This window comes from Protopterus annectens, chromosome 1.part0 (genome assembly GCF_019279795.1).
Source record: "Protopterus annectens isolate FY-2018-M chromosome 1.part0, PAN1.0, whole genome shotgun sequence".
NCBI lineage: Eukaryota > Metazoa > Chordata > Ceratodontiformes > Protopteridae > Protopterus > Protopterus annectens.
In genome coordinates, this window is record NC_056725.1 from 1834515753 (window position 1) to 1834537246 (window position 21494).

General features: G+C 39.3%; 1 protein-coding gene across 2 annotated transcripts in view; it reads right to left on the bottom strand.

Moving 5' to 3' along the window:
- C6 (complement C6) overlaps positions 1–21494 on the bottom strand; it is a 745556-nt gene that overhangs the window by 143497 nt on the left and 580565 nt on the right. For both annotated transcript variants that reach the window (XM_044069804.1, XM_044069796.1), the window contains exons 10-11: positions 10687–10853; positions 2548–2773 (exon numbers count right to left, since the gene is read on the bottom strand). In XM_044069804.1, coding sequence (XP_043925739.1) covers positions 2548–2773; positions 10687–10853 — 393 coding nt within the window. The remainder of the gene's footprint in view (positions 1–2547; positions 2774–10686; positions 10854–21494) is intronic.

The window sequence follows — 21494 nt, forward strand, 5'->3', positions numbered from 1 at the left end:
TTATTATGCCCTGGGCATCGCACACGACCTGGCAGTTGATGGAGGGGAAGCCCTTGTGGTTGATGTAGACACTACCCCGCTCACCGGGTGGTGCTCTGATGTGTATGTGCGTGCAGTCTATTGCACCCACCACCTCAGGGTATTCTGCTATTTGGTGGAAAAGACACATATTGCTGGCAAATGCCTCACTGGAATTGGGGAAATATACGTGCTCACCAACATGTGCTGACATGGCATCCAGGAACTGGTGCAGTATCCTGGATGCTGATGCCTGTGAAACCCCCATCATATCACCAGTTGGTCTCTGGAAGGTACCTATAGCTAGTATTTGTAGGCCAACACATAACTTGGTATCCACTGGGATGGGTTCCCCTCTGTTGGTTCTGTGTGTGAGGCGTGGCCGGCACAGCTCAACAATTTACTGCAGGAGGTCTCTGTCCACTCTATAGCGCTCCACTATCTCCAGCTCATTGTAGACCCTGGTAGGTTACCCTGGGTCTGTACACTCTTTTCCGTCTCCTCACTGTGGGTTGCTCAGCAGCATTCACAACATCACCACCCTCAGCACCTTGCACATGTTGGTTTATGATAGCAATAGCAGCCCCTAACATTTTGTCAGACTTAAGTTTTTTAAGTTTTCACTCTTTGTATACTGCAGCGTTGCAGAGTTCTTGTGAAAAAACTGGGTAGACTGCTGTTTGCAGAGTTTAAAGTGTTGGGCTGGGCTGGGCTAGTCTACTGCCTGTGTAATTGGCTGATTCTGATATATTTCACCTGGCAGCTCTGCTAGTTCTCCTTGGTTAACTTCCTACTACTTCTTTTCCTTCCTTTTTCCCTTTCTGTTTCCACAAGGGGCAGCACTGCGCAAACAAGCGCACACGTGCACACATGCTGTGTGCCCGTTTGCAAGAGATTTCAGATATATCCACGGCGTACACCCTTGATTTCTTGTTTTCAGCTAGTACCACTGTAAACATGCCTCTTGCAATCCTGAGCAACTCAGGGCAAACACAAGCCACTGTGCTCCAATCACCTTACCGTCTTTCAGACATACCCCCTCATGATGTCACCTATGTTCTACTCTACTACTACCCTACTCCTACACTTACACTCTAGGGACATGGCTCACATGCCGGGGAAAATTGGGATTCACTATCCTTATCCTTATTTGCATAGGACTGCCTACTAATGCTTGGTTACATCTCTCACACTGAGCTTCCCCCCCTTAGCAACCACTACTCAGTGGCCATGTTGTTTTCAGCATGCCATTCACCTGCATGGCAGAACAAGCTTTTTAGTGAAAATGCACATTTGTGTCTATTTTTCCCTTTTTTTCATTTTATTTAAAGCGCAGCATGTTTGCGCACCACTGCACTATGCTTAAACATCGGCGATCAGGGGAAAACATGGATTTTAAGCATTTACAACATTTGCAAATTCCAATGGCCTTATATTTGGCCATTGGCATGCTTCTTCAACTAAATGCGTCCTTTATTTGGAGCTGTCATAGCTCCGTTTAGCTATTTGCAGAACAGTACTCCGTTACCAACGGAGTACATTTCTGCAGATAACACTACTCTTTCACGGGCAGGTTAGTGTTTCCTAGATTGCAAATTTACCTCATTTGCATAGCTTTCAGCAGCAAATGAGGTAATTTGCATACCATAACACTCTCCGTGCAAGAGTAGCTTTAGAAGCTCTCATGCACGCCCCTGCCGGCTATTGCTGAATCGCTCGGCAGACATATTGCCTGTTTGCCATCTTACACTACTCTTACACTCCGTGCAAGCCTTTGTCAATCTGGCTCAATGTCTTCTTGGCTTTCAAAATACCTGTCATCTTCCACTGTCCTGTGAAGGGTCTTCTGTATAGAAATTTCTCTTACTAGGAATAATGTGCTCCACATTTCCCGATATCAACTTTCTTGCACTCAAGCTCCATTGATATTAGGCAATTTTTTTTTATTTACACAACATTGTAATGTTTACCTTTATAGAATTTGAAATTGTGCTTGACTTTGCTAATTATAATGAACTAATTGTTTATTAATTCACAGGTTTTTACGCTCATGGACAAAACAGGCCATCAAGAAGCTCAGTCACATGACCTAGTACTGTGGGTTAACTAGCACTGTAGCTGCTATGTTCAATAAGCTATAAAAAGTACCTCTCATGAGACCATAGCTAAGTTTTGTCACCTGTACTGTTCATACCCATACTGGCATTATGAAGAGTTAGTAATGTCATATAAATCAACAGAAGAAGAAGATTTAGGTCAATGCACTTGGCTTTTGTTTATTGTCCTCTTAATTGTATAATAATCTGTAATGATTCACTTTTACTACAGTAGTAATATATAAAAAATGTCTTTGAAATCTAAACTATAAAGAAGACACAATTAATAGAAAGAGAAATTGTGATTTACTTTACTCTGTTAAGGAAAATATATTTAAATTATGAAATTATATTACTGGTGTCTTGAGCTATCGAAATAATAAAATGTAAATCAGCTATGATATCAGCTTAAGAAATACTAGTAAATTAATACCTGAATTGTAATCTGGAGCACGTCTCTCACAGTTATCACCATAGGTGCCAGCCTGGCATACACAAAGACATTCTGTTCCAGATAGCACTGCCCTCCCATTATTAGCACATGGAGAACATCGACAGGGATCAAATTTTTCCATGTATTCAATGATCGCTTTCTCAAGATTTCGACGTTTAGTAACGGCACAATGGACATTCTTCACTAGATTTACTATGGGAGCAAGCTGAAAGAAAATATAGATTATTTTCGTATATATCAATAGCATAACTGCTTTAAATTCCAAGTCATTGTGGTTTTAATCATAATTCTAAAAGTTTCCATTTGTAATAGAAATGAAAAAAACAAGGAAAAGTAAACAACAAAAATGTAATAACACTGTCCTTAAAGTGATCCAGATATCTTTTTAATCTGCATTTTAGATACTACTTTGTGATAACAAGGTGGGTTTTGTACATTTCTGATCTGTGGTTATCAAGTTGTGGGCTTCATTATTCTGTTACATACATTTCTAAATGTGCAAACATTTATTTCTGTTTCATAAATTCCATCTCAATTAACTTAGACGTTTCCAGTCTGGAATTCAATGTGCTTAAATAATAAGGTTGTAGTTAAACGTTGGACTGCACTATTACTGTGCTGCATTCATTTCTGCAATGCAAAATATCATAACATTGCCTCAAAGAAGTCAGTATTGACTTTTTAAATTAATACTGCACATCTAAACATTTCTAACATTACAAAATGAGCAAACTTTTAGGATAAATGATTTCAGGTTGCCATTAAATTGCAGATGATTTACCTTCAAACATTGCAAGATGTAATGCATGCATTAATTTGCAAGACACTCAAGCATTAGTAACATTACAGAAACACAAATGTTGGCGCCTTCCCTTTCTTTTACAGTCTATTAAAATTCAGAATGATTATCTGCAAGCCTAGAAATCAGTGTATAAACTCTGATAATAACCAGTTTAGTGTGCTCTTTTCTTTTAATGTTGTTTTTTTGGATGGAGATACACGCCAACCTGCACCATGTGATGTGAGGGGGCTAGCACCCCACAGCCCCAAAGATATATATATACCAACTCTGAGATCACTATAACTCAGAGAAAATAGAATATTCTGAGAAACAGTAATCTTGGACTTAGTATATGCAAGTTCACATTTTCAGTCATTCAATCCTTCTATGCTGGGATTTGTACTAATGAGTCTCAGAATATCAAACAGTTACCCATGGTGCAACTGGCTTCAGACCAAATGACTTGGAATGGTCTGACAATTGATTATCAATATGTATCGAAATTACAACTTGGCAAAATGTTATTTGACATTATCCTGTGAATAGTGTGAAGTTATACAGGGATCTAGCCTTAGTCCTAGCTTTTCTCCATATTCACAAATGATAGCACACTGTGAATGAGTGAGCATATGCTAATGATTCCATAATATATATTTCCAGTGTAAGTCTTTGATCAATACCCTACAACTAGTTACAAAAAGCTCTCCAAATGGTTTATTTGGAATATATTAATACTAAAATAAATCTAAGATAATAGCTGTATACAAACTGAATGCTAAAAGTAATCTAATGATATCATTAGCACCATCCAAGTTACTGAGGTGGTAATATTTGTGCAAAGTACTGAGCTGATTAATTAATTTTAAGAAGCATGTCACACAAATGAGCCTGACTGACTATGAATAACAAAACAGTATACAAGAAGCTTATTTTCAGTGGCAAGCTTCTTCAGAAAAATAAATATGCTCTGGCATGTTCTAATATGACAACTCAGGTCATCAACAATATGAATGCTAAATATTTCTAGAACTAGCTCTAGGTCTGATGACATGGCTCCAGGCATGCACTATCCACCCTGTAGAATAATCTGCCAGACCACATTAAGCAGATGACCTGTCAGACACTATTCAAAACACCATCATAGGTTTGGACAAAGCTAATCCCTGTATCAATGATATGGATGGAGCAGCTTAAGTTAGAATGCTCCTCACTGGGTGCACTGTGCTAGTTCTTCTCTGTTCCTCCTTAAACTACTTAGTACATTGCAGCAGGTGGTCAGGTAAGAACACATGATAGTTAATCTAACAGACAGTCCCTCCATTGCCTCTTCTATAACCTCTGCATGGTGCCCACTAACAGTACCAGTAACATATCAGACTTACATAGCCAGAATGGGAGAAAGATGAAGGAAGAGTAGCTGGGGAGGATCCATACTGAATTCCCATAGTAGGAAGAGCTAGGATACTCTCGTCCATCTGTCTAGGCAGCATTCCTTGGAGTTTAGTGGGCAAGTGGAGAACAGAAGTAGAGGAACAAGCATTTATTTTAGTATTATATCCATATTACATACAAATACAAACCTATGGACAATTTAGATTTACCAGTCTGCCTGTTGCATGCCTCTGGGATGTAGTAATAAACCAGAGTACTCAGAGAAAACTTACACAAACACAAAGGGGAGCATTCTAACTTAAGCTGCTCCATCCATATCATGTAGACTCTATACAGAAAGCATCTAAGCCAACAATTGAACTAGAAACCCTTTGCTGTGAGACGACAGTGCTACTCACTCCACTACAGTGCCAAACTTCTGAGACCATACTATGCAAGTGGCATTTCGGGTAAAGGTTGTGCACTGCTATTTCACTTGAGTATGTTGTGTTTACATGAAGCATTAGCTTTAGTAACTGGGCAGAGCTTACACTGTTGTTTATGTTTGTATGGGTCTGTACTGAAATGTACAAACATTGAAAGACAGGTGATTGATGCTGGCAATTCAAAAATATACTTAATGAAAAACCCAACTCATTGAAACAACTGACTGCAAAGTGGAAACAGTTTCCTTTTGCAATTAGTTAACCAAAACCCTACCACTAACTTTGCAGCACATTTTGTTTGAATAGTGATAGTGCTGCAGAAATGTATTTTCCTAAGGTGAGGGTAAAAAGTACTTAGAAACTGCTGAAGGTATCCGAGTAAAGAATGTAGAAAAAGAACAACAAATCCTTGGTATACCACCACAGCCAAAAGACAAACCACTTAAAACAGTTCTTTAATAAAACACTTAAAATATAAACTCAAAAAGTTTAAAATGTAAACACAAAAACTTCACAAAAAACAAAAGCTTGTCCACCCAGCCAAAGGAATTTTATGACTTCTTTGAAGTAACCAACCCCACTATTCCTAGTATTAGTGGCCTACCTAAGATCCACAAGGGGTATGATAACCCACCTCTATGACCTATCATAGCATGAAGAGGGTGGGTAACTGAGCCCCTCTCTATGTGGAGCATGAACTTAAAAAGATTCTACCTAAAGCCACTTCAGTATTGAAAGACACAGGCAGTTTTTTGAATGATTTATATACCAAAAAATGGAATATGTGGAAAATGTCACAGACTTTGTTTTTTGTCACCATGGACATCAATAGTCTCTTTACTGTGTTTCCTAACAACTATGGCATTGAAGCCATCCGTGAATTTTTACATCAGGTTGGATTCAATGCAGATCTAGTATGCTCCCTGTTGGAATTAATTCTAGAGAATAATGTCTTTGTACATGGTCAGGATTATTACTGACAAACATAGGGGGTAGCCATGGGCACCCCCTGTGCAAATAGTTACTTGAATATAGTGCTTGCCCATTGGAAGCAAACTAAAGTCCTTTGTGATATGGATCCATGGTATGTGCATTTATTTTATTATGGCCATTTCATGGATGATATTTTTATCCTTTGGAAAGGTGATGAAAAACAATTGATATCTTTCACTGAATATTTGATTTGAGTACCAACTTTCTAAAATTTAAAGTCAACTACTCCAAACAGGAGATCAATTTTCTAGATGTTAACCTTGCTTTACATCAAGGTAAAGGTTTGAGCACAAACTTACATAGAAATAGTACATGGAAGAACCATTATTTGCACCATAAAAGTATGCACCCTGCCCACATATTTAAGAACATTATGGAGAACCAGAAATTAAGTATTTCTAGGCTTTGCACGAGTGATGTTGATTTCAACAGAGAACATGACAGGCTGCAGAAAACCTACAAAATAGAGGGTATAAAGACAGATACCTCAAGATTAGGTCTGACATTAGAGAAATAAAAGATAGAAGAGGATGTCCTTATTTTTCTAAAAATAAATCTCCCATTAACCCAAAAGATAAAAAGGGGCAGAAGAAGAGGGAGAATATGCTCAACTGCACACTTGCATATAGTATGGACTGCAAGAAAATATGTGATGTGATCAGGGGATTTTGGCCAGTAGTCACTAAAGACAATAAAATAAGGAACATCGTTGGTGACAATCCGAGATTTATATTTAAAAATAAGAAGAACATTAAAAGATTGCTATGTGGCAAAGATGGGTTTAGCCACAAGAAAATATTTGATAGAGAAGGCACCTGTAAATGCAACAGATGTAAAGTCTGTGCGTCTATTGATAATAGCAACATCTTTATCCATCCTACCTTTGGCAAACAATACATTTTTAAGCTGTATGCTAACTGTAACAGCCAGCACCTGGTTTATCTTGCTTCCTGCTGTCACTGTAATGTTTTTTATATTGGAAAAACAGATCAGCTGCTGAAAGATAGGGTCTTACGTCACTTAAGAGACATTAATAATAAAGACCCTAAGAATGTTCTTGCAAATCATATTTCCATAAACTCCACACATATGTTTGTTTTTAAAGCTGTTGAATGTGTTCCTCCAAATAACAGAGGAGGGGACATAACTAATCGCACTGAAATCTGCGAGATAGGTTGGATAGTAAATTTAAGGGCTGATCACCATCCTGGCCTGAATACTATGGTTCTGCTTAAGCCTATTCTTAAAAATAAGAAGCTGACCATTGGTTAAAACGTGGAGGCTGGTACTCCTTGAAGTTTGAAATTGGTGTTTATCTGATTGGATGGCTGAAAGGCATTGACCAAAAAATGATTACTCATTGGCTAACTTTTGTTGTACTCAGGAATAGAGAGCTGCAGGAAGTTACGATATGATGAAGGCTATATGCCGAAAGCGCTTATCGGGCGGACAAGCTCGCTTTTGTTGTGAAGTTTTTGTGTTTACATTTTAAAGTTTTTGAGTTTATATTTTAAGTGTTTTATTAAAGAACCATTTTAAGTGCTTTGCCTTTTGGCCATGGTGGTATACCGAAGATTTGTTTTTCTTTTCCTAAGGTGAGGTTAGGGGTATGATTAGGCTTAGCACACATTAGTAGGGTGGTGAAGTGGGGGGGGCAGGGGGAGGTTAAGGATTACAGTTAACACACATTAGGAAGAATGGGCAGGAGGGCTTCGACCTGACACCACCTTACTAATATGAGCTAACCCTAACCCTACCCTTGACCCTAACCCCAACCCTACAGCTTACCTTAGGAAAACTGTTCTCTAGAGACTCAGAAACACATCATATACATCCACAGCCTACATGTACAACACTAAATCTATTCCTTTCCCTAGCCCTTACTGTAGCCCTAACCCACAAACACTCCCACACAGACTTTCACTCCTAATGCTGAAACTTTAAGCATTACAAATCCAAACCAACATTCACCTTGCTTATACTCATTCAATCTTTCTCCTTTTGACATAAGATGATTTTTCCAAGCACTCCACCCTGGCGAAAAACTGATGGTTTAACAAAGTGAAGTGAACCCATTTGTATGTGTGATCCACACCATATTGTTAATATTTTTTCTTAGTAACCTGTTTTTGCCTTACTTGACACACATGGTTATTACATACAGCTAATGCAAATAAAAAATATTATAAAAATTACCATGGATACTTTTGCACAGATGGTTTTGTTTTTATCTGTGCTGTATGTCATTCTTTGTTTAAAACATCTTAAGCTGGTAAAAGATCACACAACCTTTTATGTGTATTTGTGCAGCTTATACTCTCTGCATAGGTAATACACTGCGCAGTCTTCATTTTTCATTGATAATGCTCTGGAACAATATTGTAGAGGAGTTCTGTACCTGACAGTAGAATTCATGAAGCTTTATTAGGATCCATGATTATATGACTCGCAGTTCTAAATATGAAGGATCTGAGGTGTCTAATATAAACATTCTCGACTATACTTATAGTCCTTCAGGGTCCAATAAAATCTCTGTCTTTAATAGTATTTTTCTTAGAGACTTATGTTATGAAACTGCCAGACTGCTACAGAATTAAAAAAAAAAGTTAGCAAGCCATGCTAACATTTGTATAAAAAAATACAATACCTGAAATGTATGACTGCTGTCTTGTGCAGACAAATACTTCTACACACATATTGCTGGAATCCAGCCATACTGTGTAATCAGACTGTACCCCTAGGGTTACTCATGAAAAGAAACATTTGCACATAATGGTTTAACCTACTTACGAAGTGGCAAAAATATTAAAGACTACGTGAATTATTATTATTTCTATATTGCTCCTGTATACCATCAAAAAAAACAGTCAATGATGCTGTGGCCCATAATGTGATTAATGGCCATTTCATTATCATATTATCATTATAAGCAGCTGCGTTCTTGAAGAGCCAGGCAGGGTAGACCCAGCTTCATGTTTTTCTGATCATATCAATTAATTGGTCAATGATAGTTATAAAACTATAAGTATGTGTAAAACGATTTATACAACATTGTGCAGTCTGCATGTCCTCCCCGCAGTTGGGTAGCGTTCGAAAGACATGCATGTGTAAATGGGCGTGCCTTCGTTAAAGGTTGGGCGTCGAGCTGGCACCTCGGCGTTTCATAAAAAATATACTGCCAATCATTAGGGGACCGGAGTTCCGCTGTGGCGACCCCTTACCAGGAAAAAGTCGAAAGACAAACAGCAACAACAACAGCATAGGAAATTAGAAGTAATGAAACCCTTGTTTGTAAATTTTATCAGACCAAAAGTAGATTATGGAGTAATAATATGGAAACCTTAAAAGAAAACAAACATTAGGAAATTGGAAAGAGTACAACAAAAATATATCAAAAGCATCAGTGGATGTAAAACGTTTAAGTTATTCTGAAAGAGTATAATATCTGAACTTGTACAGTGTTTCATTTAGATATTTAAGAGGGGATCTTATTCATGTATATTCGGCATTTAGAGACACTGCCACTTGTAAAGTTTGGATTATCAAAGAGTAGTAGAGAATCAGCAAACAGCCTGAGTAGAAGACTGAATAGGAATGAGAGCTGTACTAACTGGTTCTTTAAGACAATAGCTAGTATGTGGGTTCTACCTGACATAGTCGAAACCACACAACACCGACAACCACATCACCGACACCACATATTCGACAGTCCATAAACACGAAACCACACATAACCGAACCCCATACACTGCACACACCACAATAACAATTAAAAACAAAACACATCCCCATTCCACAAACCACACACACAACACAAGCACACCAAAATCCTAAACTCACTCTAACCCTAAGGTCCGCTCGGCTACTATCGCCTTTACCTACCTACCCCTAACCCTAACCCAACTAACTAACCTTCCTCCTAAGCCTTTCCCCCTAACCCTAACTCACTTAACCCTCCCTAACCCTAACTCACTTAACCCACCCCTATCGCCTCCCTAACCCTAACTCACTTAACCCATACCTGCCTCGCACCTAACGCCCCGTACCCCATATACACACAGCCGGTCTTCTGCATTGTCGATAATTCTGCCACTCGCGATTCGGCCGGTTCTTCTCTGGTGCTCTGGAGTCAGTATGTGGAATACATTATTAAAGCAAACACTAGTTTAAATATTTAAAAATGGACACATTATGGGAAATGATTGTTTTGGTATATTGGCAGGCCTAAAAGATATATATGGATGTAGAAATAGTTACTAACTGAACATATGCAGGAGATTTCTGTATGGGGAGCTTATGTTGTACATAGCTTTATGGTCATAATTTCATTATTATCATGATCTAGTACTTTCAATATATTCATAAACTATAAGTGCAAGTTTTACTTTAAAGCATTTTAAAGATACTGGTTAATGGTTCCTTAATTTAAACAGATAAAATCTCATATTTAAAATAAATATTTCTTATATGGCATGCATTCTAAACAATTTTCCTTCATGTTTTTAAATTAATTTAAAGACGTCTTACCTCAAAGTCAACCACGACTGGATTATCCTTGGCTGATTCTACCCACTCTGTAAATATTTTATTACTAGGAAAGGCCCCCTGCTTTTCCCAGGCAAGGGCTGCAGCCTGTTCTGCTTTTCCACCTTTTACTAGGGAAATGGACCTCTCAGAAGATTGTAGAAATGAACCTGCAAAACAAGAAGAGTATAACTTGACCCCTTCTTTCCACATCTTTTAATTTCACATTATTTTCTCTACCTTCAAAATCACTTCAGATGGGTTATAAACACTCTCTGTGTAGAAAGCTAAGAAAGCATAATTTAATAAAATTAGAGATTCAGAAAGCTTTTCCACATCATACTAAGCAAATCTGCAAAATAAGTAGCAACAGACAGGGTATGTGCAATTCAGAAAACACAGCAACACAATATGGCCAGCTGAAGTAACATGGTCAGCTGTGTCATATTCTAATGATCGCATAGCGAAGCACTGTCTATGATAATGATGCAAAACTATGTGCAGAGCAATTCAGAAATGGTAAAACGTCATGCAGTGACACTCCACCTGCATTAGATCCATACACATCCATGCTCATGTTCAGGCAGAGTAAAGTAAACCACTATGTTAGGGGTTACAGCAGCTATTGAAAATATGTATCTGCAAAAGGCTCTTATAACATCTGCTGCATCCAACGGTGTACAACATAGCCTTGGGAGGCAATGGATCATCCGGCAATGACATAGTGAATCATTAGTGTGGGGACAGTGATTCAGTGCAACAATATGTGGAGATGTGTGTGGCCTCATATGAACCCCTTAGGAGTCATGGAGTACCTATCCCAGTGAATGCTAAGGTATATGTGGCTTTATGTATATTAGCTACAGAGACCTTTCAGTGACCAGCTGGGGACAAAGTGGGAATATCTCAGGCATTTGCCATAAGAATACTCCATCAATTCCTCAGTGCCATGCTTCAGCATATGAGGGAGCGTATGTGGTTCCAACATACCCCACAGTAGAAAGCCAACAGGCCTTACTTGGTGAACTGAGAAGGAATTATGTGAACTACAAACAGTATATCTTATCAACTGCCAAGTCATCTATAATGTACAGGGTATCATCTACAAATGTGTTTGCAGGCTGTGACGTCCAGACAATACCTCACTGGACTGCCAACAATAATGTAACATCCCTTACTATCCTGAATAAGTAACTAAGGAGCTTCAGTCCTCATTACTGACTCCAATAGGAGACTGTCACTTAAACAGGAGTAATATTTCACAATTTCCCCTAAGACCCCAATCTGATGGACCTCCTTCATACCTACAAAACAAACAGTACCAGAATTACCCATTCTAAAGACTTAAACCTTCCCTGTGATATAAACAGGACCTGCTGAAGAGACAGGTCTGTCTCCAAGAGACTACCACATCTATGGAACAGGCTCCCCATCCATGTGAAGTAGAGTACTTCCCTAACTCAATTCAAGTGCAGCTTGGACAATTGGATGGGAAACCAGAAATTAACCCCTGGTTTGTTACCTGTGTATCTAATGGACACAGGTAACCTGTAAATAGTTCATCTCCCAGGCCCATGCTTACACTTATTGAGGGTATCAAAACTTGTCAGAGATTTAGGATGCATGGCTAGGCTTATAAAAACCCTTGTAATCATTAGCCTAGTAAAAATCTGTGAACATATGAAGCTATGAAACTATAAGAGCAAAACAGGAACACACTTTATAAATTGGGAATGGACTGTATTCTTCTATCCACCCCAAATAGAACTGCTTTTTGCACACTTCACAGCAATGTGTCCCAGTTTAAGACCTCTGATACACTCACACTTAAAAAACTAAATCTCACACATCCAAACACTTCTGGGAAAGCCTGACAGATTTCCAGCTGTGCCCCTTCCCCGGAATAATACGGTTACATGCTGCCACCAATCAGATAGCCTTCATGCCCTTTTGAAGGGGTTTCCAATTATGAAAATTAGATATTAAAATAAATAGTAGCAAATTACCTAAAGCAGCCAGGCTTTCAGAGTGGCCCAGGAAGTTATCAAAGCAGGTATAAGCACTCTCAAATCACTAAAGAAAACACTAATTGACCAGCCACAATGTAAGCTAATAAAGATATTTAATAATGAGCAAAATGATTAAGAATATAAAAGAGTAATTTCCAATAAACAAATAGAACTCAATTGCCAGGAAAATTAAACCAATAGTGTAGGATATAAATCCAATATTTAGAAAATCTCTGATTAGTTATAATTTTCCTATATGACCAAGGAATACTGTTCCAAAACTAAATTATTATGACTGAACAAAAGCAGACTTACAGCTCTTGGGGAGTCCTTTTGAGTATCCACTGCACAGTACAACTGTGAACAACTAAAACTGGCAACTGGCTGTTAACTGACAACAACTATAATTGTAACTGACATCAACTGTCTTCAACAGGCTCTTTTATAGACTAGCCTGTCACAACTGTTCCAGTTCTAACTTTCATTCCATATTTTGAAAATCAACCAACAACTGTTTATTAAATTCCTTCTTGTCTTTCAGCCTTTGATGGTAACACATAGCAACTGTCAACATTCCGATGACATCATCTATAGATCAGCTGATTCTGAGACAGTCTGCCTTTAGAATCTTCTTTACAAATATGCACAGTTAGAAATGTAAATGAACGCTTTTCAAATCTTTAAAACATTCTGTACAGAATATAAATTTTCATATAAGAACTTATTTACAATGTCATAGCTAGTCATGCTGGCATATAATACAGAGGGTAATCTGAAATTACATACAAAAACTCAGCCAGACATGCTAGCACAAATAACAGTGTCAAATTTTTTCACATAGGCCACACAGGAAGTTTTTATGACTCCCACATATGGCACACATATGATCTTTACCAGTGGTTTGCAAAGGGTAATTGCCCACAGGGGCATCTTGTGGATGATGTTGGATATGCCCTATTACCCTGGCTCATGACACCAATTAGAAATTCATATAATCAAACTAACCATTTGTCAATTGTGCCCTTGCACAAACCAGAAACATCTTAGAGCATGTGTTTGGGATGCTGAAGTCATGGTTTCATTGACTGTACATATCCAGTAGTGCCCTGCAATATGATCCCACCACATATAACAAAATACTGATCATGTGTGCTGTGTTACGTAATATAATAGTTAGGAAGCAGTTACATCAGGATGGCCTGTTCCAAGAACCACAGTCACCAGCAACACAAGCAGTGGCAGGCAAGAGTGACTAGAAGTCAAAGGAGAAGCCAGCAGCAGGGGATAACCATGCTAGACAGAGGCTGGTACAGTATACCATGGCACTTACAAAGAGGCAGAAGATTGCACATATATTTACAACATAACCATACAAGAGTTAATCAAGATTGCACATATATTTACAACATAACCATACAAGAGTTAATCAGATACACAAAAGCAAAAGTGATACATACAAAAATACCGGACTCTGCTTACCCATGCTTAGGCTGGCCATGCTGTGTATCAAATATAGGTGCCCAAATACCAATGTACACAGGACAAAGCACAGTTATCATCACTTGCACAGGTGGGTATGGCAGTACAGGAATGCATGTCTTTCACAGGGAAGTGTGTGAATATGAGTGCTGAGGTGTAGTAACAGAAAAAGTCTGTCTATGGGTAGTGTGATTACTGGATTGGGTGATGGTTAACATGAAGAAGGGCCAGAGTCGGTAGATGTTTAGGATGTGGGTGTTTGTGTGTCTTCAGGGGCACAATCTCGGCATGTGATACAACACTGTGGCTTGGTGTACTGGGCAGATCTAGGGCATGCATGACAGTCTGCAATAATGAGAGCTGGCTCTGCCAGGAGTTGCACTGGCTGTATCTTGACCAACGCTATATGTTGATGTGCTACCTGACTGTGACTGACATCTACTGGAGGATGTCCCAGCATGACCAGAACCATGTGGATGGTCTCTTCTGGGTGTAGCCGCATCCATAACCGATATTGCTGTAGAAGTGCTAGCACTGCAAGAATGGGAGTTCACTTATCCATGGCCTGGTGGGATAATATCTGAGCACATACCAAATAACTGGACTTGAAAATGACCCCCTCGCCCTGACAGATGATCCAGAGAAAGAGTCAGACACTCCAACAAATTACACACATGCTTCATACACTCCAACAGGTCAGCATTCACAACCAGGATCACCCTCGCTACCTCTGCCATGGTGGGACTAGTAGTACATCCACAATGGCCCTGGACTTATTTTGGGTTGCAGCTACAAACACACCATCCTCAAGAGGAGGGAGATTCCCAACCCCCCTGCCCACAAGTGCTAAGTGCAGATTCAGACATCTCTCTAATGGGGACTCTGCATTTACTCAGCCTATAGTGTGCCCATCAACCTGCCCAATATCAGATGGTAGTATGTCATGGGTATGTACAGGCCTAGACACTGTATCCATACTCTGAGTAGGGGATGTGGGGGTCACTCTCCCTGTGTCCAACACACAGTCTTCACTCCCTGACTGTGCCTGTTCATCCCCACCCATCATTATCAGAGGCTAAATATCCTCTAATATCAGAGGGGGTAGTTGCACAGTGCTGGTACCTGATAATGAATCACCAGTAAATATACCAAAACAAAAAATATCCAGTGTAAAGGATGACCCAGCATCACAATTACACATGCAGCTAATATCCTTACAACTATAACAACATGATATTGAGTAATAACCCTGCCTATACCATGTGAAGATGGACTTTACACCCACATGAGATGTACCTGCATGCCAGAAATGAGACAGCAATTATAAACTGCAATGTGACTAAAAGGTAAAAATTGGATCAAATATTAATACTAGGACAACATACTCAGAGCATCATCAGTTGAAGTTCACTGGGACCTATCCAGCTCTGCACCAATATCCGGCAACGCACTGTTGAACTCAGTGGAGATGGTACTGCTTTTAAGTGTAGCTAAGAAATCCAAATCTAAGAAATCATTCTCTGTAAGGGGTGGTTCAGCAGATAGCCCACCACCTGTTGTCTCTGTTCTAGTGCCAGGGATTCTACTCTGTGTATGGCAGCATAAATCATATCAGTCACCCTGTGGCAAAACATGCCATAATTACTTTCCTGACCATCCACAGCATTAACATTGACAAGTTCATGTCAGAAACAGTCATGAGAGGGCTGGTTGGCAGAACTGACTGCAAGAAACCATCTACCATGGAAGTGGAGAGCTTCAAGTACCACCTTATTTTCAGCATCTGTAAACTTTGTCATGAGAGTGGACATAGATTTCTGCACCCATTTCTTAGGCATAGCTCTGCTGGTATGGAAAATCATGGAATTAATAACTGTGGACCTAAATGGGTCTTAATAATCTTAAAACTAATTATATACTAATAGGATACCTGGTATGCTTTTGTTGGGTCTGATACTAACATGTGTATCCACAAAACAATCATTACCTGAAAGTCAGCCATTATGTGACCGAAGCAATGCACAACCCCATCATACCCCCAAAGATCAAGCACATGACTGCAAGTTAATAAGCACTCAACTAAGTTGCATGCTTGTCAAAACGGACACCATTATCCCCTTGCACAAAGATGGTGCTTCCACTAGCCCCAGGAACTATAGACCTATTAGCCTGACTAGCCTTATCTGCAAGGCCATGGAGCAAATTCTCATGAACCTTATCATCAAAGATATAGGAAATCTCCAAACACTTGAGCCTACTCAAGTTTGGATTTATCAAAGGGAGCTCATGCCTATTAAAGCTGGTGGACTTCTTCTAGACAGTCAACAAGGCCCTAGATGAGGGGAAATCTATGCATACAGTCTACCTAGACTTGGCCAAGGCTTTTGACACTATCCCCCACTCAGATATCATTGACAAACTCATCTAGCTAGGTATCAACCCTTATATCATTAGATGGTCACTAACTGGCTCACTGATAGAACCCATATAGTCAAAATAGGGGAACCTGTCTCCAACAGCAGACCTGTAACCAGTGGTGTTCCACAAGGATTAGTCCTGGGACCTCTTCTGTTTGGAATCTATTACTCTGAAGTATAAGCAAAAACTAAAGTTCTGTGTCTGACAACATTTGCTGATGACTGCAGACTGGGAGTGGTCATAGAATCTCCAAATGATGTCAACATCCAACATCCTACAAGAGGTTTTACACAAACAAATGATTAGTGCTAAAGTCATGGCTTTAAACTCAATGCAAGAAAAATGTATTATCATTCCTTTTGGGAACAGCGACGTTCCTGCTAACTGCCATATCAATAGCAAAACCCTAAGTACGCACTCAGTAGTGAGAGACCTGGGCACACAGGTTGACAGTAACCTTACCTTTGATTGCCATGTCTCCACAGTGGAAAGAAAGGCATTCTATATGTTTCATCCCATAAGTAAGGAAATTGTATCCAGAAAAAAAAAAAGTTACAACCTCCCTGTACTCTTCCTTCATCAGGCCAATAATTGAGTACAATACCCCTTTTGGTATATACTTTTCAAAGCACCTGCAGCAATTGGAGAGACCACAAAGGTTCCTCACAAGTAAAATTCAAGGTCTTGGCATCTGTCCTACGTGGAGCATCTAAAATCACTGTCACTTTTTTCTGTTTACACAAACTACTCAGGTGATCCCTGACTTGCATATAAGGCAGTCTCTGACCCTGCTTTATTGGAAATGTTGCATATCGGCAAGTCAAATGGTACACAGGTTACTCACTCTAAAGACCTTAACCTAGTATGTGACATTAATAGAACCTGCTGGAAGGACAGGTTTGTCTCCCAGAGATTACCACATCTTTGGAACAGACTCCCACTTCATGTCAAACAGAGCACCTTATTGGCCCTCTTCAAATGCAATCTGGACGATTGGATGGGTAACTATACATTCACCCTGGAGGTTCCAATTAGAGAGGGGCAATAGGTGCTGATCATGGAAATAAAGGTAAAACCTGGCAAGGCTTGTAAGGGCCCTAGGGCCATTAACTTACTAACTTCCTATCATGCTATGATCTTAAGTGGTACAAAGGTTGTGACTAATCACATATCTGTCAGGTACACCACAGTACAATAGTGTATAGCATAGTACTGTTACTACAAACCTACTGTAAAAAGCCTGCATGCTGCTATGGTCATTATACTTGCAATGTACCCTTTAAGAGAGTTTTGGCCAATACATTTAGTAGCACTGATAAACTGATATCACTTATAGGTCTTACATTAAACAGCACACAAACAGCTGCCTTTAGACAAAGGAGTAGGTGTAAAAACTGCAACTTACTTTATGTAAGCAGATATCTTCTTTAGCAAAAAATTATTGAGGCAACACAAGGGTTTTAACACAATTCACTTTACTTTCTCCTGTACTGTAATGAGGACTTGTGCTTCAAACTGTACTTATATCTTATAGTTTCTCCCATCTGCACATGATAACTGTGATGATTATTGTTTATGAGCTGCTCAATTTGCACAATAAGCAAACCTGGTAAACATTCTGAAGATTACTACATGTACAGTGCACACACCCGAGCACCTACAGGTTGCTTCAAGCACACAAGAGAAGCCAAATATGTTAGAGTGGCGAGGATCATCACATAAGTAACCATCTGAAGATGGAGCTTCTGTTGAGTATATATTCTCAGCAGCAAACAGAAGGATGGAGGACTGCCATGTTTCAAACTTTAAAATGCTACTGGAACCATAATAATATAGTTCCTATATTTAATAAGTTTGGCATCCATTATGCAAATAAGGTGCCCATCTATGCACGGAGGCTGAGGCATGTGAGAACTGTCTTTGGTGCCAATTCCCTGCCATTTTCATGAGATCTTTGATGATGAGACATTTATGACTAGGTAAGGGAAGGGTAGTGCTTCTTTTAGAGTGCAAAAGTGGTATGAGGAGGAGTCCAAGATTTTTCTGGATATCCTCCATAAGCATTACAGTTGTACACTTCTGCAGGAAGGCTACACCAGGTCACAGCAGAAGGATGATGTCTGGAATAGTTTGGGCAAGGCTGTCACCAATGAGAATGGCATCCCATGCATGGGGTAGCAATGTTTTCACCACTACAGTGACTTGAATTGATCCAAGCCTGACCTCACTGGCTAATGGGAGGTTGAAGTTAGACAAAAGCCATTACCTCAATAAGGTAAGTATAGCATCTTTTAACTAAACAAATAACCTGCCATTGCATGCCACCATCCAGTTTCTCATTGTGCCTATTTAAGTCTCTAGGCCCGGCAGAGATCAAAAGGAACAGACAAATGCAAAGGAGTAAACTAGAGTTCTTAAGAGGGTGCCAGGGTAAGTGTACTTGCTGTCAAGTAAGAAGTCTTTGTTTGCATAGTAATAACTATAACTATTATGAATATGTAAAACTTTTATACAGTGGTGCCACATCTGTCAGTGCTGGCATATCTTAAGGAAAATAGTGTGACTGCGCAATTTTAGAAGTGTGCTTCTGCATGCCTTCCCCCTATATAGCTGGCCATGTGGCTCATTATGTTAAGTCTATATGTAAAGAGATTGCTACGATGTCTGTGGTTGTAATGCCCCCCTCACCAAATAAAAGTACCATTGTCATGGCAGAGTATATTTGTTGACTCCATAACATCAATGCATCGCTATAAGGTCCATATATGTAATATCTATAATCTAAAGAATAGCTGGCTTAACAAGCACAAACTACCACCCCAGCTCTTCAAGTAAAGATCATAAAAAAAAAAAAAAATGATGACCATTCTTTCTACTGGCACTCCAACTGGGTGGCTAGATGTATAACACTCCCACACCCTCACTCCTGCTCCAGTCATTTAGGCCCTGTTTCTTTACTCTGCCCCTGATCCTACTTCTTCACACTCACACTTTAGTTAAAAAAAAATGTTTCTTTTAAACTGTAGTAAACTGCTTGCTACCAATGCAGCAAACAGTTGCTACAGTTTATACCCTGCCAAAATGGAATTCTATGGGACTCAGGCTTTAGTTTAAAAAAATATTTTCTTCTTTTAAACTGTAACAGATACAAATATAACATGCAGTTGATACTGTTTATACCCTGCACTACCGCACTCAGGTTTTAGTTAAAAAAAACTTTTGTCTTTTAAACTGTAGCAAACTGCTTGTTACAAATGTAGCAAGCGGTTGCTACAGTTTACACCCTGCACTGAGCACTACAGCATGCAGTTTTTAGTTAAAACAGCATTTTTTTTTCTTTTACACTGTAACAAACGCTACAGTTTAGACCACACATGGAGCAACATGGAGCACTACAGTGCTCAGGTTTGACCGCAACTGTATTGCACTAAAGAGAGATCGGGAAGATAAATGACCGATCCCACCCCCTAACACTTTGCACCCAAGGTAGTTTTCCCTCTCGTCCCACCCTAGCTACACAACTGTCAGTAAGTAGTAGTTTGCAGGACATTTCAAAATAAATATAGCAGACCTATTTGTCTCTTATCTATTATCTGTGTTGGGCATATCTTTTTTTTTGCATGATCAGCATGTTAATTATATATATGTACAGTTTCATTATTGTAAAAAATGAAATATTGTCACTGTCCATAAGTATAAATGTGCTGTCTTAAGAAAATAGTTAGTATTTTCTTTTGTCAGACTTCATGTGAAGATGGCTTTTGCCTTACCATCATCCCCATATGTTTATAATCAAATACCGGTGTAAGTCCTACTATAAAAGGTTTTTATGTTTTAATGTACCAGTACCAACATACTTAAGAATGCAATATTCATTGTTTTGTATTTCTCTTATCCCACCAACTTTATTGCTATTCCTTCTCTTTCATACATTTATTTATTTGTTTGTTTGTTTCTCTCCATTTCTGTTATTACTATATTTAGCAGCACAGCAACCTGCACCAAACCAACCAGCAAAGCTTTTTTCCCCCACTGGTGGCAGTAGTAGTAGTGCCACCACCACCAGAAATGCCTGTCACATCTGGGAACCAGCCTGCCACAGTTGCCTGTACACCTCCTGCCCTAACTGCACTTCCTTCATCAGGTAGCCCAGCACTGGAGGGTGGTACAGTGGTACTCAAAAGCAACAGTGCAAGTCAAGTTGAAACTTTTGTCAGCTGTCAGGAGATGGCAAATCCTGTGGGGGAGATGTTTTAAGAGGTTGGATTCCTGCATCTACATTGTGGAGACCATGCTTTGATGACACATTGAGTTGCCTCCTAGCCCAGCACTGACTCCACTTTCGGAGGCAGGACCCATTGGTGATGGTTTCCAGGGTGAAGAGTAATCTCCCTCCGGGTATAAGCTGGCTGAGGCTGCATCTTCTAACACCCAGTCCTATCCCCAAACATAGTGTTCTTCTCCCTTTTGTGTGAACGCCCAACGTCATATATTGTACAATCCTCCCCTCACCATTATTTTCCCTCTTTTTGTTTGATGTCTCCTTCTCCACTGTGTTTCCCCTCCCTCATTGTGTTATCCCACACCTCATCAGTCATATCTGTCTTTCCCTGTGACCTAATTTCGTACTCTTGCCCATCTATTACTACCTTGTCTTCCTCCCCCGATTTTCTCCTCTCAAAAAAGGGAACACCTGTCCCAAACAAAATAAATAAATAAATAATAATAATCCCACCCATACCTCTCAGCTTCCTATGTATTTGAGTAATGAACACATGATTGCTCCAATTGTTCATACTAAAAAGTGTAGTTATTGTTAAATCATTGATGATATTAATCAATAAATAATTACAAGTATTGTACTTCACCAGGGTTATTGAGCTAAGAAGTTGGGAGGTAAGTGCT